At 51.9% G+C, this 18302-nt stretch overlaps 4 protein-coding genes across 6 annotated transcripts; 2 read left to right on the forward strand and 2 right to left on the reverse strand.

Annotated features, from left to right (window-relative positions):
• Positions 1–646: 646 nt before the first annotated feature.
• Positions 647–6291, reverse strand: KBTBD4 (kelch repeat and BTB domain containing 4). Of its 3 annotated transcripts, none has more exons than XM_044259286.1 (4): positions 6226–6291; positions 4684–5301; positions 2591–2697; positions 647–2149 (listed from the first exon to the last, which is right to left on the reverse strand). In XM_044259286.1, the coding sequence occupies exons 1-4, from the start codon at positions 6242–6244 to the stop codon at positions 1289–1291; spliced, it is 1605 nt and encodes a 534-aa protein (XP_044115221.1). In that variant the 5' UTR covers positions 6245–6291; the 3' UTR covers positions 647–1288. The 3 variants fall into 3 exon arrangements, with proteins under 3 accessions (XP_044115221.1, XP_044115222.1, XP_044115223.1); XM_044259287.1 differs by having other exon boundaries at positions 6121–6253; XM_044259288.1 differs by lacking the exon at positions 6226–6291 and adding an exon at positions 6121–6152 and having other exon boundaries at positions 4684–5319.
• Positions 6292–6359: 68 nt separating this feature from the next.
• On the forward strand, positions 6360–11558 carry NDUFS3 (NADH:ubiquinone oxidoreductase core subunit S3). The gene is made up of 7 exons (XM_044259299.1): positions 6360–6468; positions 6580–6645; positions 8091–8188; positions 8398–8547; positions 9662–9787; positions 9923–10042; positions 11310–11558. Exons 1-7 carry the CDS (start codon positions 6390–6392, stop codon positions 11475–11477), a joined length of 807 nt encoding a protein of 268 aa, XP_044115234.1. The 5' UTR covers positions 6360–6389; the 3' UTR covers positions 11478–11558.
• A 965-nt stretch (positions 11559–12523) lies between these two features.
• Positions 12524–14946, forward strand: FAM180B (family with sequence similarity 180 member B). Its single transcript, XM_044260954.1, has 3 exons — positions 12524–12825; positions 13688–13758; positions 13984–14946. Exons 1-3 carry the CDS (start codon positions 12741–12743, stop codon positions 14377–14379), a joined length of 552 nt encoding a protein of 183 aa, XP_044116889.1. The 5' UTR covers positions 12524–12740; the 3' UTR covers positions 14380–14946.
• Positions 14947–15730: 784 nt separating this feature from the next.
• On the reverse strand, positions 15731–16711 carry C1QTNF4 (C1q and TNF related 4). Its single transcript, XM_044260266.1, has one exon. The coding sequence runs from the start codon at positions 16709–16711 to the stop codon at positions 15731–15733; it is 981 nt and encodes a 326-aa protein (XP_044116201.1).
• Positions 16712–18302: the final 1591 nt, after the last annotated feature.

The following is an 18302-nucleotide window of genomic DNA, read 5'->3' on the forward strand; positions in this document are numbered from 1 at the left end:
AAATGGATAAAGATAATATGGTGTATATATATATATATACACACACACACATATACACATATAGTGGAATATTACGTAGCCACCAAAAAACCCCCGAAACCTTGCCATTTGCAAAGACATGGATGGAACTTGAGGGTATTCTGCCAAGCGAAATAAGTCAATCAGAGAAAGACAATTATATGACCTCACTGATAGGCAGAATTTAAGAAACAAAGCAGAGGATCATAGGGGAAAAGAGGAAAAAATTAAACAAGATGACACCGGAGAGGGAGACAAACCATAAAAGACTCTTAATCTTAGGAAATAAGCAGGGTTGCTGGAGGGTGTGTGTGGGGGGGAATGGGGTGACTGGGTGATGGACACTGGGGAGGGTATGTGTTGTGGTGAGAACTGGGTATTGTGTAAGACTGATGAATCACAGACCTGTACCCCTGAAACAATACAGTCTAAGAAAAAAAAAATAAATAGCATGTATATTGAGGAAAAAAAGAAAAACTCCAGGGGCGCCTGGGTGGCTCAGTCGTTAAGTGTCTGCCTTCAGCTCGGATCATGATCTCCAGGTCCTGGGATCAAGCCCCACATCCAGCTCCCTGCTCAGCGGGAAGCCTGCTTCTCCCTCTCCTACCCCGCTTATGTTCCCTCTCTATCTCTGTCAAATAAATTTTTTAAATCTTGGGGAAAAAAAAGAAAAAATCCCCCCCAAAAAACAAACAAAATCCCAAAGTGTTGATTTCCTGAGAGAGAGGTGAGAAAACACGAGATGCAGTGTCCTGAATTCTAGAGTTGGTGCTTGCTGGTGAAGGACACCTTCAGCTTAGACCATTCTTCCAACCAAAGCCTGAAGGAGAACTCTTAACACTTAATTCTTTGTGGAAAATTACCAATTAGCCACTTTACAGGTTATAGAAAAAAGGAAGATGGGGGCATCTTTCCTTTTGTCCTGGGATCAGCGGTGCTTCTACTTGACATTGATCAGGGAACGAGAGGGGCTGTGCCTATGGTCTGAGAAATGGCTTGCTCGGAGCCATCTGCAGGGAGGCACAGGATTACCAAGGGACAGGATAGAACAGATGGCCTACTCTTGGAGCAGCCACCTGAGCAGCAGCAGTCTAAAAAGCCCCAAATGAAACACCCCTATAGGTTCAGTAAAGACTGAAGTGCTGCCCTTTCTAACATGTGCCAAAAAAATAACATAGTACTCTGATCAGGACCCCAAGGGCTTTGAATTTGGATGGATAGGTGCTGGAAAACGGGAGGGTAAAAGTCAGCTGCTCCCCCCCCCCCAGCCTTAGGCCAAGACAAACTGCAAATTAGTTAGTAGCACCTTAATGCCTCTGGTGACAGTTACAGCTGATGTGGCAGGGTCAAGCTTGTAGGTGTTAGCATCCCCCTTTTTATATCGGTCCCGAAAAACATAGATGCTTCCGTTACAGCTGGCGATCTTCCAGAGGGATGGGGCAGAGCTCCAGGCCTCAGGAAGGCAAAGCCGGGTAAAGCTGTCTAGCAGGGGATTGTAGCAAACCAGGGAGTCCCCTTCAGCCACGATGAACACTAGATCCTTATGCACAGCTGCGTGCATGCGACCTGCGAAGGGCAGAACATAGGGCTTCACATGGCATTTGTCTGTCTCTGTGTCAAAGCACTGGATGAGTCGGGAAGGTTTGGTAAAGAAGTCCAGGTCATTCTCCTCCCCGCCCAGTAAGTAGATGATCCCGTTAAGGTTGGCACCAGCAGCCCCTGACACAGCCACCTCTAGCTGGGTCGTCTCTGTCCAGACGTTATCACCTACCCGGTAATAGATAACTGCATTGGAGAGGGTATCCTGCAGTGTCTTGCCACCCAGTGAATAGATAGCATCTTTCCCAGGCACAGACACCAGGGTGTGCTGGAGCCGGTCCCGGGGCAGAGGTGCACACCACTCCCAGTCCACAGTGGCATTGTTGCACTTCCACATGCGCCGTGGGATGGATCCTCCCACCACGTATAAGTCTCCACCATGCTTACAGGCTGCAGTGATCTGGTGGCACAAGCTGTTTTGGCCACTTACACTGATGGAATCATCTTCTGCACAGTGTAAGGACACAGCCAACGAGTGGGTACGAGATGACTCTTTGCCGATCAGGTAAATGTGCACATTCTCCCCGATCTCCTATTGGCAAAATTAAAATCATAGATGACATCTATCAGTTCTAGGCTAAGGCTCAGCTGAGACACCTACCCTTAAGGTTCTGGACCACACACGTGAATCCTGCTCTAACCGACTACCCTCAAGTTACTGCGCGTCATCCTGATGTCCTCCAGTCACTTTCTTTCAGACATTTTATGCTGGGGCAGAGAATCTGTTGTTTTCATTCCGAACGGGTGCTTTAGAAAAAGGTGCTTAGGATAATGCAATAGTGAAAGTAGTTCTCTCAAGGAACTTTGTGGAGCTCAGAGGCTGGTGGTTTCTGGGCTCATGCAGACATCCTCCTCCCCAGTGCTTAACTTTGAGCCAGAGATGACTCATTCACCAGCTATCAAAGAGGCCAGATTAATAGCTGGAATGCATAGATATTATGGTGTCCCAACCCTACAGAGAAATCTGCCTTACCTTCAAGCTAGTTCTGAGTGACTCTGCAAAGGCCTCTCTTTCTTCTTTATTGAAATTGATCCAGGCTTCTATTGCCTCTGTTGGGTTCTGGGAACATGGAACTCCATCTGTGAGAGTCCAAGGAAAGACACAGTCAATGGCGATCCAATAACCCAAAAGGGAAATTTAGAGCCAGTGTGAATCACTTTGTTGGACTATCACTCTGTGTGTGTGTGTGTGTATAAGTAATAAACCTAAATTGCTTACTTCACTTGCACAGTCAGGATTGTTTTTGTTTTTTAAAGATTTATTTACTGGGCACATGGGGGCTCAGTTGGTTAAGCATCTGACTCTTGGTTTTGGTTCAGGTCATGATCTCATGGTTGTGAGACTGAGCCCCACATGGGGCTCTCTGCTTAATGCAGAGTCTGCTTCAGATTCTTTCTCCTTCTCCCTCCCCTTCTGCTCCTTCCCATTTGCACCCTCACATATGCACTTGCTCTCTAAAATAAATAAAATCTTCTAAAAAAAGATTTGAGAGAGCATGCAAGAGCGCAGGGGGAGGGGTGGTACAAAGGGAGAGGCAGAGAGGATCTCAAGCAGACTGACTCTTGGCTGAGTGCAGAGCCCCACACGAGGCTTGATCTTACAACACCAAGACCAGGACCTGAGCTGAATCCGTGAGAACAAAGCTCATCAATCAACCCACCCAGACACTCCCAGGGTCAGGATTGTTAAAGTTGGCTCTCCACTTAAAATGTCTGTTATGTAGATATCTTTTTTTTTTCCTCAAAACTTTTTTTTTTCTTTTTAAGATTTTGTTTATTTATTTGACAGAGAGACACAGCAAGAGAGGGAACACAAGCAGGGGGAGTGGGAGACAGAGAAGCAGGCTTCCCGCTGAGTAGGGAGCCTGATGGGGGACTCAATCCCAAGACCCCAGAATCATGACCTGGGCCGAAGGCAGACACTTAATGACTGAGCTACCCGGGAGCCCCATTTTTTTTTTTTTTAAGATTTTATTTATTTATTTGACAGACAGAGATCACAAGTAGGCAGAGAGGCAGGCAGAGAGAGAGCAAAGGAAGCAGGCTCCCTGCTGGGCAAAGAGCCCGATGTGGGGCTCGATCCCAGGACTCTGGGATCATGACCTGAGCCGAAGGCAGATGCTTTAACCCACTGAGCCACCCAGGCGCCCCCCCATCTTTTTTAAAGATTTTATTTATTTATCTGACAGAAAGAAAGACAGACAGCGAGAGCAGGAACACAAGCAGGAGTGGGAGAGGGAAGGCAGGCTTCCCGCCAGGCAGGGAGCCCGATGCGGGGCTCAATCCCAGGATCCTAGGATCATGACCTGAGCCAAAGGCAGAGGCCCAACCATCTGAGCCACCCAGGTGCCCCTGTTATGTAAATATCTTAAGTCATCATCAATTTACTTAATCAGTCTCATAGGTACAGGTAAAGTGCAGGATAGATGAGAACATTTATATACAAAACAGCTCCTCACTACCTTTTGGGGATAAGCACTGCTTCTTTTTTTTTTGATTCAATACTTCTATATAGTTGACCCTTAAAAAACACGGGTTTGAAGTGTGTGGGTAGGCTTATATGCAGATTTTTTTCCAATAAATGCAGTATAATATTGCAAATGTATTTTCTCTTCCTTATGATTTTCCGAATAACATTTCCTCTTTTCTAGTTTTATTCTAAGAACACAGTACATAATACATACAACACACAAAATGCATGTTGATTTCTTATGTTACTGATAATGCCTCCGATCAATAGTGGGGATTTGTGAAGTTTGAGGGGAGTCAAAATTATACATGGATTTTGACCATGCGGAGGTGGCAATCCTTATCCCCACACTGTTCAAGGATTAATTGTGCATCACAAAGTACTGCTTTTCTTTTCCAGGGTTCTTCCTCTGGAAAGGATTGCCTATGAAGCAGCTAAAATCTCACCTTGGTCTCTAAAGGATCTAAATTCCTATCAGGAATAATAATGTCAATTAATACCAGAAAGCCTGAAGATTCCTTTCTCCTTAACTAGAATCTCCACTAAACATCATACCCAACTAGTTGAGTATGATGTGCCCCTCTACCTCAACTTACCCGAGATGATATCAGTGAGTAGGTGGTGGGGCAGGTGGAGAAATTCCTCTGTGCTCTGCAGCTGGGCTAGGTGGGCCTTGGCACAGTGTTTGGCAGCAGTGTAGAGCTCAGGATCACTGTGCCTATCTGCCAGCCACATCACCTGAAGGCAGTTCCCCACCTGCACTGTGCGGGCCAAAAACCGAGAGCATTCCTCAAAGAGAGATGTCAGCTGATACATGTCTGACACCTCATAAATTTCCTGTAGTTCCTCAGCTCGAAGTTTCACAGTCCCGTGGTAGATATAATCCACCAGGAGCTGGAAAACCGATTCGCTGACATCCTGCAGTACAATCACTCGGTTGTGAGCCTCCTTCAGGTTCGAAGTGAACATGGACCGGAAAAAGCAGCTCTGAGCTGAGAGGACCAGTCGGTGGAGCTGAAACTCCCGGCCTTCCACTGAGATGGTGACATCAGCAAAGAGCTCTTCCTCCAGACACAGTTTCATGATGCCCTGAGCCACACGGCCGGAGTGTGACCTATCTTTAAAAGTGTAGTTCACAAAGTAGTTTTCATCCATGGATGCTCCAGGCTCCTCTGGTGATTCCATGGTAGCCAACTTCTCTCTCTGCCAGCTGTCTGCAAAGCAACACCACCCTGAGTAATGGGGAATCCACAGTCTATGAATTCAACTGCTCAGTTCAGGGAGGGAGAAGGTAAAAGAGACAGCAAAGTGGGTGGAGATTGGCCTTAGTCCTAATGACATTTTAGCACCTCTCCTCTAACCAAAACTGAGTTCATTCTCCTGCACTGGCACTCCATCCCTAATGAAATCAGTAAAATTTCCTATTCTTGGTGTTTCCCTAAGAAAACAGAGTATTCCTTTCCATGATCTAACAAAAGCCTTGGAATTTAGGCCGACATGTGAAAGCCAGGCGCTGGCGGAAGCTTATGCTCTTAAGCCTGGCAAAAAGCCTTACTAACCAAATGACTATTGGGCACAAAACTAGTGACGTTCTGGGCAGCAGAACCCGACAAACAGACCCCCGCTTTCCTGTGGCAAAGGTCCCTCTTCCCCCGCGAATGGAGTTCAGACCTCCCAGAATGAGGCTTGCCCTGGGATATCGATAAGCGCCACATTTTCTCTTTTCTGCTTCTCTCCTGCACTTCCCTGCTCGCCCTAAAGACTCCCCAAGACTCCGTCCCAGAACGCGACGAAGCTCAGTCCTCCCTAGCCCGGGGCATTAGTAGGCCCTCCGCCTTGAGCTGTGTCCCCGCGCCACCTGGAGTCGCCTAGGAAACGGTCGCTAGGGAAACCGTTCATCTCTCCACCGCCCCCGACTCCCCTCCACACCCCCTCCCGGCGCCCGCCCGCCCGCGTCAAAAGCTTAGCTCCGGGAGCGGGGGAGGGGAGTGGAATGTGGAACCCAGAACTCCCGCCCCTTCCCCTCCTCTCACCCGTCGGGTTCTTTAGGGTCCTCGCTTTCTCTCCAGCCTCTGCCACACCAAACTAAGATCACGTTCACCTCACGGTTTCCCCACCTGCCTGCCTCGGTTTCTCACCTGCCTTCCCTCCTTTCATTCCTAAGCCCGGAATCCGGAACCTCTGCTTTCCGCCCCGCGTCCGCCCGGAAGAAAATCGGACGCACACTTCCGCTTCCGGTCCGTGCCCTTGGGGCTCCGTGCCCTGTAGGTCTTGCCTTGGCTGCCTGCTTACATCGGGAAACATGGCGGCGGCGGTGACGGCGGTGACGGCGGCGAGGGGCTGGTGGCGGGGCCTTATGGGGTCCGTGGCGCTGGCCAGGGGTAAGCTGGGGACAGCTGGCTGAGGCCAGGGGGGGGGAGCGGAGGCGCGATTAGCGAAGGGAGCCCATCAAGCCTCACTTCGCGCTTGTGTCTTTTTATCTTCCGGTGCAGGGGCCGGGCGACCTTCGGTGCTGTTGCTGCCGGTGAGGAGGGAAAGCACCGCGGCCGACAAGCGCCGTGAGTATGTGCGGGCTGGGCCCTTCTCGGGACTGTAGGCGGGGGACCCTTCATTCTTTTCGTCAGGTGTTTGCCCTGGGATGCCCTTCCCTGTGTCCTCTGTCAAATCTATGCTTGTGGAGACCTGACTGTAGTGGGTCTCATTCTGCGAGCAGACTCGGGCTCTCCCTGTGTTCTTATGTCTCCCTGTTATGGCCCTGATTACCCCTTGTCCGTTTCCGTGATTCCTTTTCTCTCTGATTAAACTGTCAGCTCTTTGAGAGCAGGAAACAACGTTCGGGTCTTAGAGCCGTGTTAAGATAGTAGCTCACATTGAGTACTTGTGTGTTATGCTGCTTGCTAAGTGGTTTAGCGAATCATTTTATTTAGTCTTCAGAACAGTTTTAGGAGGTAGATAACATTGTGATCCTCCTGCTGTGGATTAGGAAACAATTCGGAGAAGTAACTTGCCCAGAGTCACAGAGGTAGTGAGTAGCAGAGCAGGCCTGCCTGCTGCCAAAAGCAGAGAGCACTTAACCATGGTGTGTGCACCCTATGATGTGTGGGTACTCAGTGACTGAGGGATGCATGAATGGGTGTATGGAGATATATTACAATCAACATAAGCAGAGTCAGAAGACCTGGCATTTCCTCCTTTTGGACCTCAGTTTCCTCATCAGTGGGGGGAAAAGTTTTGTTGTTGTTTTTTTAAGATTTTATTTATTTGAGAGAGAAATTGCAACACAGCGAAAGAGAGCATGAGTAAGGCGGAGAGGGAGAGAACAGGGTGAACCAACTGAACCACCTAGGTACCCCCCTCAAAAAAGTTTTCCACTGGATAATCTTTGAGGGCCCTTCAGCCCTGAAGTTCTTAGCTTGAGAACCTGCTGTGAGCCAGGTGCTAAGGAGATACAAAGAAGCAAAAGTCCCGGTTCCCACCTTAAAGAGTTCCTGGTCTGGTAAGAGAGTTGAGATAAGGGGCGCCTGGGTGGCTCAGTGGGTTAAAGCATCTGCCTTCGGCTCGGGTCATGGTCTCTGGGTCCTGGGATTAAGCCCCACATCGGGCTCTCTGCTCAGCAGGGACCCTGCTTCCCCCTCTCTCTCTGCCTGCCTCTCTGCCTACTTGTGATCTCTGTCTGTCAAATAATAAATAAAATCTTAAAAAAAAAAAAAAAGAGAGATAATATGCTGCTTTAGCAGAAATGCAGGCGTTCTGAAGGAAGAACCAGGGAATAGCTTTGAGAAGAGGCAAATACCCCAACTGCAGTAATAAGAAGAGTCTTTGTAGATTCTGATGTGACATTTTTCCAAAGTTTTCCCTGGAAGAGGAATTCTCCACCTTCCCCTTCTTCAAGGTTCTGTAGGGAGCCCTGCTGGGAGACAACACTGCTTGTGAGCCTGAGACTGAATGCAGGGGTGGCTGCTACCTTCTCCTTTCCTTTGTTAAATATGCCTTCTCCTTCCAGCCACTGTCAGACCACGGGATGATGTGGCCCACAAGCAGCTGTCAGCATTTGGAGAGTATGTGGCTGAAATTCTGCCCAAGTATGTCCAGCAAGTTCAGGTAATATTCACAATGGTTGTTTGGTCATGGGTCAAGAAAGAACCATGTTTTCAGGGCATGTAGGAGTAGGCAGCCTCTTGTCAAAGTAACCAGTCTCTTCTATGCCACTTGGTGTTCTTTCTCTGTTCTAAACCAGGAGACTCCGGGTGAAGTTAGCTGCTCTTTCAATAGCTCTTTGTTCCTTCTTTTCTCCCTTTCCATGTCTGCAGGTGTCTTGCTTCAATGAGTTAGAGATCTGTATCCATCCTGATGGAGTCATCCCAGTGCTGACTTTCCTCAGGGATCACACCAATGCACAATTCAAGTCCTTGGCTGACTTGACAGCAGTGGACATCCCCACTCGGCAGAACCGTTTTGAGGTCAGCTGGGAAATTTGAGAAGATTTGGTGGGTAAAGAAGAGGGACTGCAAGTCCTAGAGTAATAGCTACCAATGGGAGCCGCAGGCCTCCTTAGTTTTAGTTCAGGTCAAACAGTACAACACAGCAGTTAAACTAGGGCCACAGATCAAGCAAACCTCAAGTTTGAGTCCTAGCTCTGCCACTAATAGGCTACATTTTTAACTTCAGACATTTTAATTTTTCTAAGCTGAAGATTTCTTTCTTTCTTTTTTAAGGTTACTTATTTTTTTGAGAGAGAGCACGCATGCACAAACAGGATAGGGACAGAGGAAGAAGCAGACTCCCTGCTGAGTGGGGAGCCTGATCCCAGGACCCTGAGATCATGACCCAAGCCAGAGTCAGATGCTTAACCTATCAAGCTACCAAGGCACCCCTAAGCTTTACATGTTCAAAATAAGAATAAAATTGTCCCTACCTCATAGAGTGGTTGTGAGGATGAAATGAGATAGTACAAGTAGATATGAGATAGTACAAGTAGACTTCCAGCACATGGTATGTTCTTAATACATTTAGCTGTTGATATTTACTGATCATCTATTTGCCAGATCTTGAGATTAAAGGGGAAGTAATACCCAATACCTGCCTTCAAGGAGTCCCCCCAACTCTGGTGAGGGAGAAGGACACATAAAGAGCTGACCATGATAACGTGTAATGCATGGGATGTTAGATGATAGGAGAATACAGGAGGGGCACTCAGTTCTGTCTGGGATGCTTTGAAGAAAGAAGGAGTGAGTGTTTGTGCTGAACCTTCACGGATGACCAAGAGACCAGGAATTAGCCCAGTATGGACTGGGGCTGGGAGAGGGGAGACCAGAGTCATCCCAGACAGAGGGAACAGCATGAGCAACGACAAGCATGCTGACATGCTAAGCTATAGCGTGGCTTAGGCTTTCAGAAGTAGTTCTAAATATAGGAGAATCTTGAGGTTTTGAGCTTTAGGACAGTAGACACCTTCCAGGTAGAACCCTAACCCACCTTGTATCCTTGTTATTGGTGTTCTCACTCAGGGACTACCCCCCCCCACCCCAGACCCTGTGGCCATCTTGGTCTTCCAACTCCTTTTGCTCTCCCTAGATTGTTTACAACCTGCTTTCTCTGCGCTTCAACTCTCGGATCCGTGTGAAGACCTATACAGATGAGCTGACACCCATTGAGTCCACGGTTTCTGTGTTCAAGGCCGCTAACTGGTATGAGAGGGAGGTGAGTTACTGGACATGGCAGATCCTGTCTCTAGGCCAGAGTTGCAGAATTGGCTGAAACTCTTGTGTGCAGTGCCTCCTCAACCCTTTGTTGGTCATGATGGACTAGTTGCCTGAGGGTCTCCTTTTTTTCTAGATCTGGGACATGTTTGGAGTCTTCTTTGCTAACCACCCTGACCTAAGAAGGATTCTGACAGACTATGGCTTTGAGGGACATCCTTTCCGGAAAGACTTTCCCCTGTCTGGCTACGTTGAGGTAGGAGGAACCATGGAACTGGGGCAGCAGCCTCAGTGAGAGACTGGCAGGGAACCTGGGATATCCTGGGCATGGCAGGAAATACGGTCTGTGTATTGTGGTGGGCCTAAGAACATAGGCTCTAGATTGAAATCCTAGCATCATTTCTGTAGTCTGGGGCCTGTTACTTAATTTCTCTATGACAATTTTCTCAGCTTCAAAATGGGAACAGTAGTACTTAACTAATAAGATTTATGGTGAGTTGAATGATGTATGTGTATAGCCTGGTGTCCTGTAACTACTCAGTTGACTTTAGCCATTATCATAATGATCATTTTAATGACCAAGGCAACCTTGAGGACACACTTCGTCTGTTCACAATATTTAAAAGCGAAGGACCATTTTACCCTGCCCTGGACCTCTGAGAAGGCAGCTGACAGGGAGGACACTAAACATTTAGCCCTTGAGAACGCTCAGAGGCAGGATAATTAACATGTGACTACAAAGGCCTTATGGAGAATTCCAGTGCTTTGCTTTACCACCTTTGTGCTACAGGTTGTTCATGAGCAGGGACACGGTCTATTGCATACATACACTTGTGATTTTGTAGCAAAGTAACTTTTCAGAAATGTTGAGATAGTAGCCATCCACCTGTTCTCCTCCGTACCCAGAAATGCCTGTTTTCTCAGTGTTCTGCATGGGCCCATTTGCTTCTCCAGCTGCTTCTGGTTAGGGCTACTTCCCTCTCCTTGTTTTCACTGTCTCCCTTATCTGGCTGCCTCTTCACTCCACCACCGGTTTGTCTTTACCTTATCCAACTGATTCTCCCACCAAGAAAAGCAATCCCAAATTTACTGCCTTGCATCTTGAGTGATAATGCCAAAAGCCACATGGTCGGAACTTGAGTGCTTGCCAGTTTAGGATCACTCTTTTCAGCCACTGACTTGCTTCCTAATCTTGGGCTGATGCTCACCATTTCTTTGTAAGGATGAATGGGTAAGCATAGTCATTTGTGCTGGAAAAGGAGCTCAGAGTTTATGTGAGCATGGTGAGCAGGGGAGCCTGGCTGGGTGACAGCAGGCCATTTTGGACTAAGGGTGGGATGTGACTTGATCGGTAATCATGTGCGTTGGACACTTGCTGACAGAGGCTGGGATCGCACTCAAGGACAGAGAAGTAATGCGGTTGGTGAAGTCACCTGTGCCCTTGGAAAAGGAGGCTCCTTAGCGGCTCAGTAGCTCTGAACGAGGTCTTCCTCAGTGCTTAAGCCTGTCTTTCTCTTCCGCAGTTACGCTATGACGATGAGGTGAAGCGGGTGGTGGCTGAGCCAGTGGAGTTGGCCCAGGAGTTCCGCAAGTTTGACCTGAACAGCCCATGGGAGGCTTTCCCTGCCTATCGCCAGCCCCCTGAGAGTCTCAAGCTTGAAGCAGGAGACAAGAAACCTGAAACCAAGTAGCTCCAGGGAAGGCATGTGGATACTAGAAAGCGCTTTATCTATAACTGAGCATCCCTGTAAATAAACTCCTGAGACTAACCACTTCTTGTGTGCTTAATGGTAGAAATGAAGCTTGACTTGGGAGAGGGGAGATTCAGCAGGAGCTTTCTCCGTCTTCCTTAAAGTGAATACCAACCCAGGAATCTCTTTTAATGGGATTAAGTAGTACAGTTGCAGACATTGACCTGCAGGCCTGGACATACTTCTGAGAGGGACTATGGAGCTGAAATGGAAAGTTCTCACTGCCTGCAGGGCTTAGGATGGGTGTGGCACGGTGTCTCCTGAAAGCTGGAGGGCCCTCAACAACTGCAGGAGAAAACCCCTTGTCACTGCAGACTGGTGGCAGCTGACGATCGAGGGGTCTGGGTGGAACCCGGGACACCCCCACCCATCCCATCCAAACATCCATAGGGCTCCATGAGCCAAAGCTCATTTTTGATTCTTGAACCCTGCATCCTGCTCCCTGCAATCTAACAGCCCATCATGTTTGGTCTAAGGTAATCTTCCTAGACTCCAGCCAGAGCTAAGAATGTTGGAAGCAAGCAAAGGAGGTCCCAGGGCTGGTGCAAAAGATACTCAGAAGCTGCAGATCTGTCTTCTGGGTGACAGGACTCGACTCTAGCCAGCCTGCGGTCTGTATGGCTGGTGGCTGAGTGCCACCACTCAGTGGAAGTGCTCAGCTCTGCTGGTCCATGAGACCACCAGCTCATCATGTAGTTGGAGAACCACTGCAGTTCCAGAACCCAGCTTTGCAGCTGATGCTGTTGGCTGCTGAGGGGGTCCCTGGAGGCTGGGCTGGGCTGGGCTGGACTGGGTTTTAGAGCCTGAGCTCAGCTACAGGATATTTTGGGGGTGAGGACAGATAGTAAGGTAGTGTTACCGCCTTTCCTACCTCTTGGGAGGGCCAAGCTAAAGCTGTTTGCTACCAGGCATCGTTTTTCTAGTAAGCAAGCATCCCGCCCATCTGGACCGGAACAGGCTGAGGGCTTGAGAAGCCGGAGCCAGGCTCCTACTGCCAGCAACTTAAGATTCCACATTTCCACGGGACGGAAGGTCCTGGGAAGTCAGAGCCAGCCCCTCCCTGTTTAGCATTGAAGACTGACACACAAAATAGGGAACGCCTGAGCAGCCTGCAGTGGAAAGTTGGAGTCGTGTTGTGTGACGGGTGGATGCAGGAACAGAGAGCAGCTGGGGAAGAGGAAGACTGAGAGGACGTGGTGGGGTATGGCTGGGACCATGCAATTCCTGGCTTGGCTAATATTAGCCATTTGCCTTCTCCCTGGGGTGACTACAACCCAGCACCATCCAGGTACGGGGCTTTCGGGTGGGGTGGATGGGAGCCAAGGAATGCTGCCTGCTGATAGCAGTTAAAGTTGGTTCTATCTGAACCTAGCAGGGCCTATGCACCGTGGGCACGGGAGCAGATTAACCTGTGCAGCGGGGCTTAATAGTCTGGGCCCTCACCCTGGAACCAGAGAGGTCCAAATGAAGGGAGGTAGTCCCAAGTGCTCTCAACACCAGTCCTGGACAGAGGTGGGTGGTGCCCTTATTCTAGATATGCAAACAGGACCTCTGGACCTGCCCTGGGCTCAGGACCATCATTCTAAGGACTGGGCAGCACACCAGAGTGTGAGATGAAGGAAGCTGCAGCAGACAACCTGCCTTGCCTGGCTTCCCTGCCTTCTGCATGATCACTACTGAAGGGCAAGGAAGGAGCAGATTTCTTCCTAAAGGGGTCCTCGACACTTGGGGAGAGTCACTGGCCCTGTCTTAGGACACAAAGTCCCAGATGATTATAGGGAGGGAAAGTGAAGTGTCTTGTGATCCAGTGGTTGGGAGTTCTTTGCCAAGGGAATTGTAGAAGTTGAAGGAGGAGTCCTGGACATTTGCCAAGGTGCTATCTGGGTTTGGGATGATGATTTGGGGATCACAAGACCTATGCCTGGGAGGGTGAATGTCAGTGTGTGTGTGTGCGTGTGTGTGTGTGTGTGTGTGTGCACGCGTGCTTGTGTGCATGTGTTTAAGGGAAGGGGGACATGGGCTGGTCTTCCTGGTTTTGTAGATAGAAGAACCTCTAGGCATCTCTACCAAATAGCTAAGGGGCACCTCTGGGAGGCTGGGGTATTCAGGGTGGGGCTTGGCAGGGACCTGATTCCTTTCTGCTGCCCCAGGGCAGCCCATGGACAGCGCCAGCGTGGGAGGTGGCCTGCAGGAGCCAGAGGCCCCGGAAGTGATGTTTGAGGTCTTTCCTCCAGCCTGGGATATGGGGGAGGGAGTGTCCAGAGGTCCCTAAGCTCAGGGTTGGGAAGGGGGATGTCTCAAACTAGGCCTGCTGGGCAGGGGGGTGGGGGGCAACCCAGCATGGGTCCTATTGCCTGCTTATGCTCCTCCCCCCCACCCAGCCCACTCTTGCTCCCTGCCCAGCCCCCCAGACCCCAGCCCACCCCTTACATGGCTCCCCTTGCAGCTACTCTGGGCTGGGCTGGAGCTGGATGTCATGGGGCAGCTGCACATCCAGGATGAGGAACTTGCATCCACACGCCCAGGCCGCCGACTCAGGCTCCTCCTGCAGCACCACGTGCCCAGTGACTTGGAGGGTGCTAAGCAGCGGCTGCGGCAGTTCCAGGATCTGCGGAAAGGGCCTCCTCTTAGCCCTTGGGACTTTGAACATCTGCTTCTTACAGGCTTGTCCTGTGTCTACCGGCTCCATGAGGCTAGTGAGGCTGAGGAGAGGGGTCGCTGGGCCCAGGTCTTCGCCCTGCTAGCACAGGAAACACTCTGGGACCTGTGCAAGGGCTTCTGCCCCCAGGGGAAGCCCCCATCTTTGGGGCCCTGGGCCTTGATCCTTGACCTCTTTCCCTGACCCTCCCCTTTCACCTACCAACCCACCACTGCCCCCCAACCCGTGGCCCAAGCCAGACCCATCCTGGGCAGTGGCTTCCATCTGGCACATGGTCCTTCCCACTGTGTTCAGGTCTCTGGGCTTGGATTGTACCCTGGAACCCAGTTTACCCCTTCCCCATTTTCTTCCCTGAGCCCTGGGAGGCTAAAAACCTGGGTCTCAGGCATCAGGCACAGAGCTAAAAGCAGGACTTGCAGGTGTGTGTTGGGGGTCAGGGTTGAGAAGTATGTTCAAGAGATGCTGAAAAGAAAGCCGCCCCAAGGAAGGCCAAGTCAGATGCTCCAACTCCTACCCTGGCAGTCTGGGACAAGTCTTGCAGAATCTATGGGGACCTTGTGAATGCACACCACCCAGTCCTAACTTACATACCCCTTTTAAATCCCAACCAGTGTTCTGGAGTCCCTGTGCCCCATGTTCCCCGTCTAGACTAGAATAGACTAGACATTTTTAGTTTGGTCTGTTGGAGGAGTGGAGGTAAGCAGGTGGAAGCATGTTACCTTTCCTTGGGGGGGGGGAGTGGAGGGGTGGAGGTGTGGGGTGGAGGGGGTGGGGGAGCAGGTGTTTTGGTTCATCTCAACAAGGCTCAGATGAACACCTCGGAGGGGGAAGAGAGGCTGCGAGGGGACTGACTGAGACAAGCTGAACCTGGCTGATGTAGTCCTGATTCTGTGCAGCTGTCCCATAAAATGTTCTGTTCTGGCCTGCAGCCTATGTCTTTTTATGCCCAAGTAAGTTGTTTAACCCCTGCCCTGGGCGAATCACCCTCCCTGTCCTGGGAGGGCAGGAGGTGGGGCAACCAGGTATCATCCGCTCATCCCCCATAACCCTGCTAGAAGAAGGAACGTTCTGTTTCCTTGAATCCCGCACTCCTCAGAAAGGGAGCAGGGTGTGGTCCCTTGTCACAAGAAAGAACCAGCTGCACCCAGAGTGACGTCGTAGGTCTGTGGGAAGGAGGTAGAGGGACTGACTGGAAAGGAACGTGAAAGGGAGTCCCTGAAGGGGTTGGGCGAGTCGGGTTCCGTTCAAACACATTCCCATCTCCTCGCCCACCCAGGGCCTGACCGGATCCGGCCCTCGGCCCTCCGCCCCCCACCCCGGTGTGCAGTAGTCCGTGCCTTCCCGCCCCGCCGGAGACCACAGCGTCGCGGAGAGGACAGAGCGCAGGACCCCAGGCGGACAGGCGCCGGCGCAGGCCCATTTTATTGGCAGAGTCAATGGGCCGTCATGCTCGCGCCGGCGGGTCGCTCGGGTCGCGGCCCGGCTCCGCATGCACGCCCCGGGCCGCCCCGGGGCTCGTCTCCCCGGGCGGGGCTCAGAGCTCCGGGGGCCCGAGGCCCGGCTGGCCGGCGGGCGCGAGGTCGGGGTACACCAGGAAGCCGGAGAAGGTGATGTACTTGCCGTGGTTGCTGTAGGCGCCGTAGCCGTCGTGGTCGTGGCTGAGCAGCCAGACGGCGTCGCCGCGCCGCAGCGCCAGCATCACGCTCTGGCTCTGCATCTCGCGGCGCCGCGACGCGCCGTCGTCGTAAATCATGGCCTGCACCTCGTCGTGGTTCTTCATCAGCTTCACCGACAGCGTCTTGCGCGGCAGCTTGCCCAGCGTGAAGGAGAAGAAGTAGGCGCCCGGCAGGCGGCAGCGGAACACGCCGGCCGCCGCGTCGAAGTCGCCGCCGATGTTGACGAGCTCGGTGTCGAAGGCGAGCGGCCGGTGCCGCGGCCCCGGGCCCGCGTCCGAGCCCACCAGGCTGCGCGTGCGCGCCGCCGAGAAGGCCGAGCGCGGCTCGGGGGGCGCGGGCGGCCCGCGCGCAGGCGCGTCGGCGTCGGCGTACACCAGGTAGCCGCTGAAGGTGGCGCCCGGGGCGCCGAGCGCGTACTGCGGGGCGCCGTGCAGCCGCAGCCACACCGTGTCGCCGTAGTCGAGCTGCAGCATGGCGCTCTGGCTGGCGGCGCGCCGCGCGCCGGGCCGCCGCTGCTCGTCGAAGGCCAGCGCCTGCACCTCGTCGCGGTTGCGCACCAGCATCACCGACAGGCTCTTGTGCGGGGCCTTGCCAGCCGTGAAGGAGAAGAAGTAGGCGCCGGGCACGCGGCAGCGGAACTGGCCCGTGGACGCGTCGAAGTCGCCGCCGATGTTCACGTACACCTTGTCGAAGGTCACCGCCATCTCCGATGTGCCCTCCAGGGGGGTGGTGCGTGCCGCGGAGAAGGCCGAGCGCAGCTCCGTGGAACCCGCCGCCGCGGGCCCCAGGGCCCAGCAGGCGGCAGGGCCCAGCAGGCCCAGCAGGAGCAGCAGCAGCATGGTGCCTGGGAGGGGAGGCAGAAGGGGAAGGAGATGGGGCCTGTGCAGGGGCTGCCCGCAAACGCCCAGAGTTCCGAGACTGGGAGGCGCCGTTATTTTCACAGCCTGCCCCTGACCCACAACGAGGACTCTGTTTCCTACGCACCTGGACCAGGTCGGCCGTTCTCACGTAGACGGCTTACTAGAACACAAGTTGTTGGGCCCGCACCCCCCAGAGTTTCAGTAAGTTTAGGATGAGGCTTGAGAATTTGCATTTCTAACAAATTCCAAGTAATGCAGATGCTGTCGGTCCAGGGACCGCACTTTGAGAACCAGAAGATTAAGCCAGTGAGACTCCTTTTTTTTTTCTGGTAAGAAACGAACCCCTTTCTCAAGTGAAGGCTCACACACCTGTAACACAGATACAAGCAGAAATGCTTTGGTGGAAGGGGCCTGTAACCCATCAGCTGGGTTTACCCCCTCCCCACCTTGGTACCACAGAGGGTGGTCAGGGCGTCTGTTTCTTTCAGCCTGATTTGCTAAATTTTCCTGTGGCTATTCTATGAACCTTGGCCTCCCCCTCACTCAAGCACTAGTTCTCTATACTGATGGCCAATGTTTCAAGCCCCAAATGGACAGGAAAGGAAGTAGCTGCTCATTGACCCCTTTCCGGGCCTCTGACCCACAGGGTCAGCCACCACTTTGGACCTCTGGACTCCCCAGGGGCCCTTCTTGCAGCAAAGAGGTCAAAACAGCTGGGCTTTGACATAGCTCTGTCTACACCCCTCAAACTCCCACGGGTGAAATCAGAGTAAGACTGACTCTTTCCTCTGGGCTTGAGGGCTGGTCCCTGAGCAGAAGAAGAGAACCAGAGGCTCCCGCGAATAGAGAGGGGGAGCAACAACTGCAACAAAGCTTTGGCAAGGCTGTGAGGTCAGCAGCTTTGTTCCTCAGTAGTGGTGGAGGGAAAGACTGACAGCTAGACCTGGGCTCAGTTCCTGGCACTACCACTTAAACATGTGAAACCTTTGGCAAGGTCCTTAACTTCTCTGGGCATGGCTTCTTTTATGTAAATAGGGAGTCCTGGAGACCTGCCTCAGTCTTACTGTGAGGATGCTCACAGTAAGGTGGCAGGTACAAGCCCCATTTGTGAATGGTAGTGTTGCCCAGGTGTGCAGGTGCTTCTCAGCCTTGAGGAAAGTGATCTGGTCAAGTTCTTGACATGAGGAGTTAGGAACTCAGTAACTCCTACCCCCTGGGAGCTTGTGAAGGCAATGCTTAACTCCATCACGCTTCTGGAGGGCATAGGCTTTGGAGCTTGAATACCCAAAGGCCCTGAAGTGGAGACAAAGTGGGAAAGAAAATGAGCTGGCAACAGCCTGGGAAGTACTCCGGGAGTGTGTGTAGCTCTGCGGCTCTTAGAGACACTGGGGGCTTGCTGAGAAGGACTGCCAGGGGCAGAGCACGCTCCACAAGGACATTCGTCTTCGGGTAGGTGGGCACTAGAATCTAGCCCACATTCTACTTGCCCTACAGTGTAGAGCTGCTGCACCTGGGGAAGTGTGCCTTTTTCTAATTTTCATAATAAAGGCCCCAAGTCCCTAACCCATTT

This window comes from Neovison vison, chromosome 7 (genome assembly GCF_020171115.1).
Source record: "Neovison vison isolate M4711 chromosome 7, ASM_NN_V1, whole genome shotgun sequence".
NCBI classification, from domain to species: domain Eukaryota; kingdom Metazoa; phylum Chordata; class Mammalia; order Carnivora; family Mustelidae; genus Neogale; species Neogale vison.

Bases quoted from the DNA above. Each gene is read 5' to 3' on its own strand.
- KBTBD4 (XM_044259286.1), bottom strand. The intron at 2,698-4,683 runs GTAAGTTGAGGT...GGACTCTCACAG, and splicing joins ACTCACTGATATCATCTCGG to ATGGAGTTCCATGTTCCCAG. The intron at 2,150-2,590 runs GTAAGGCAGATT...TTTTGCCAATAG, and splicing joins CACTCAGAACTAGCTTGAAG to GAGATCGGGGAGAATGTGCA.
- NDUFS3 (XM_044259299.1), top strand. From the start codon at position 6,390: ATGGCGGCGGCGGTGACGGCGGTGACGGCGGCGAGGGGCTGGTGGCGG. The intron at 6,646-8,090 runs GTGAGTATGTGC...TTCTCCTTCCAG, and splicing joins CACCGCGGCCGACAAGCGCC to CCACTGTCAGACCACGGGAT. The intron at 9,788-9,922 runs GTGAGTTACTGG...CTTTTTTTCTAG, and splicing joins CTAACTGGTATGAGAGGGAG to ATCTGGGACATGTTTGGAGT.
- FAM180B (XM_044260954.1), top strand. From the start codon at position 12,741: ATGGCTGGGACCATGCAATTCCTGGCTTGGCTAATATTAGCCATTTGC. The intron at 12,826-13,687 runs GTACGGGGCTTT...CTGCTGCCCCAG, and splicing joins TACAACCCAGCACCATCCAG to GGCAGCCCATGGACAGCGCC. The intron at 13,759-13,983 runs GTCTTTCCTCCA...CTCCCCTTGCAG, and splicing joins CCCCGGAAGTGATGTTTGAG to CTACTCTGGGCTGGGCTGGA.
- C1QTNF4 (XM_044260266.1), bottom strand. From the start codon at position 16,711: ATGCTGCTGCTGCTCCTGCTGGGCCTGCTGGGCCCTGCCGCCTGCTGG.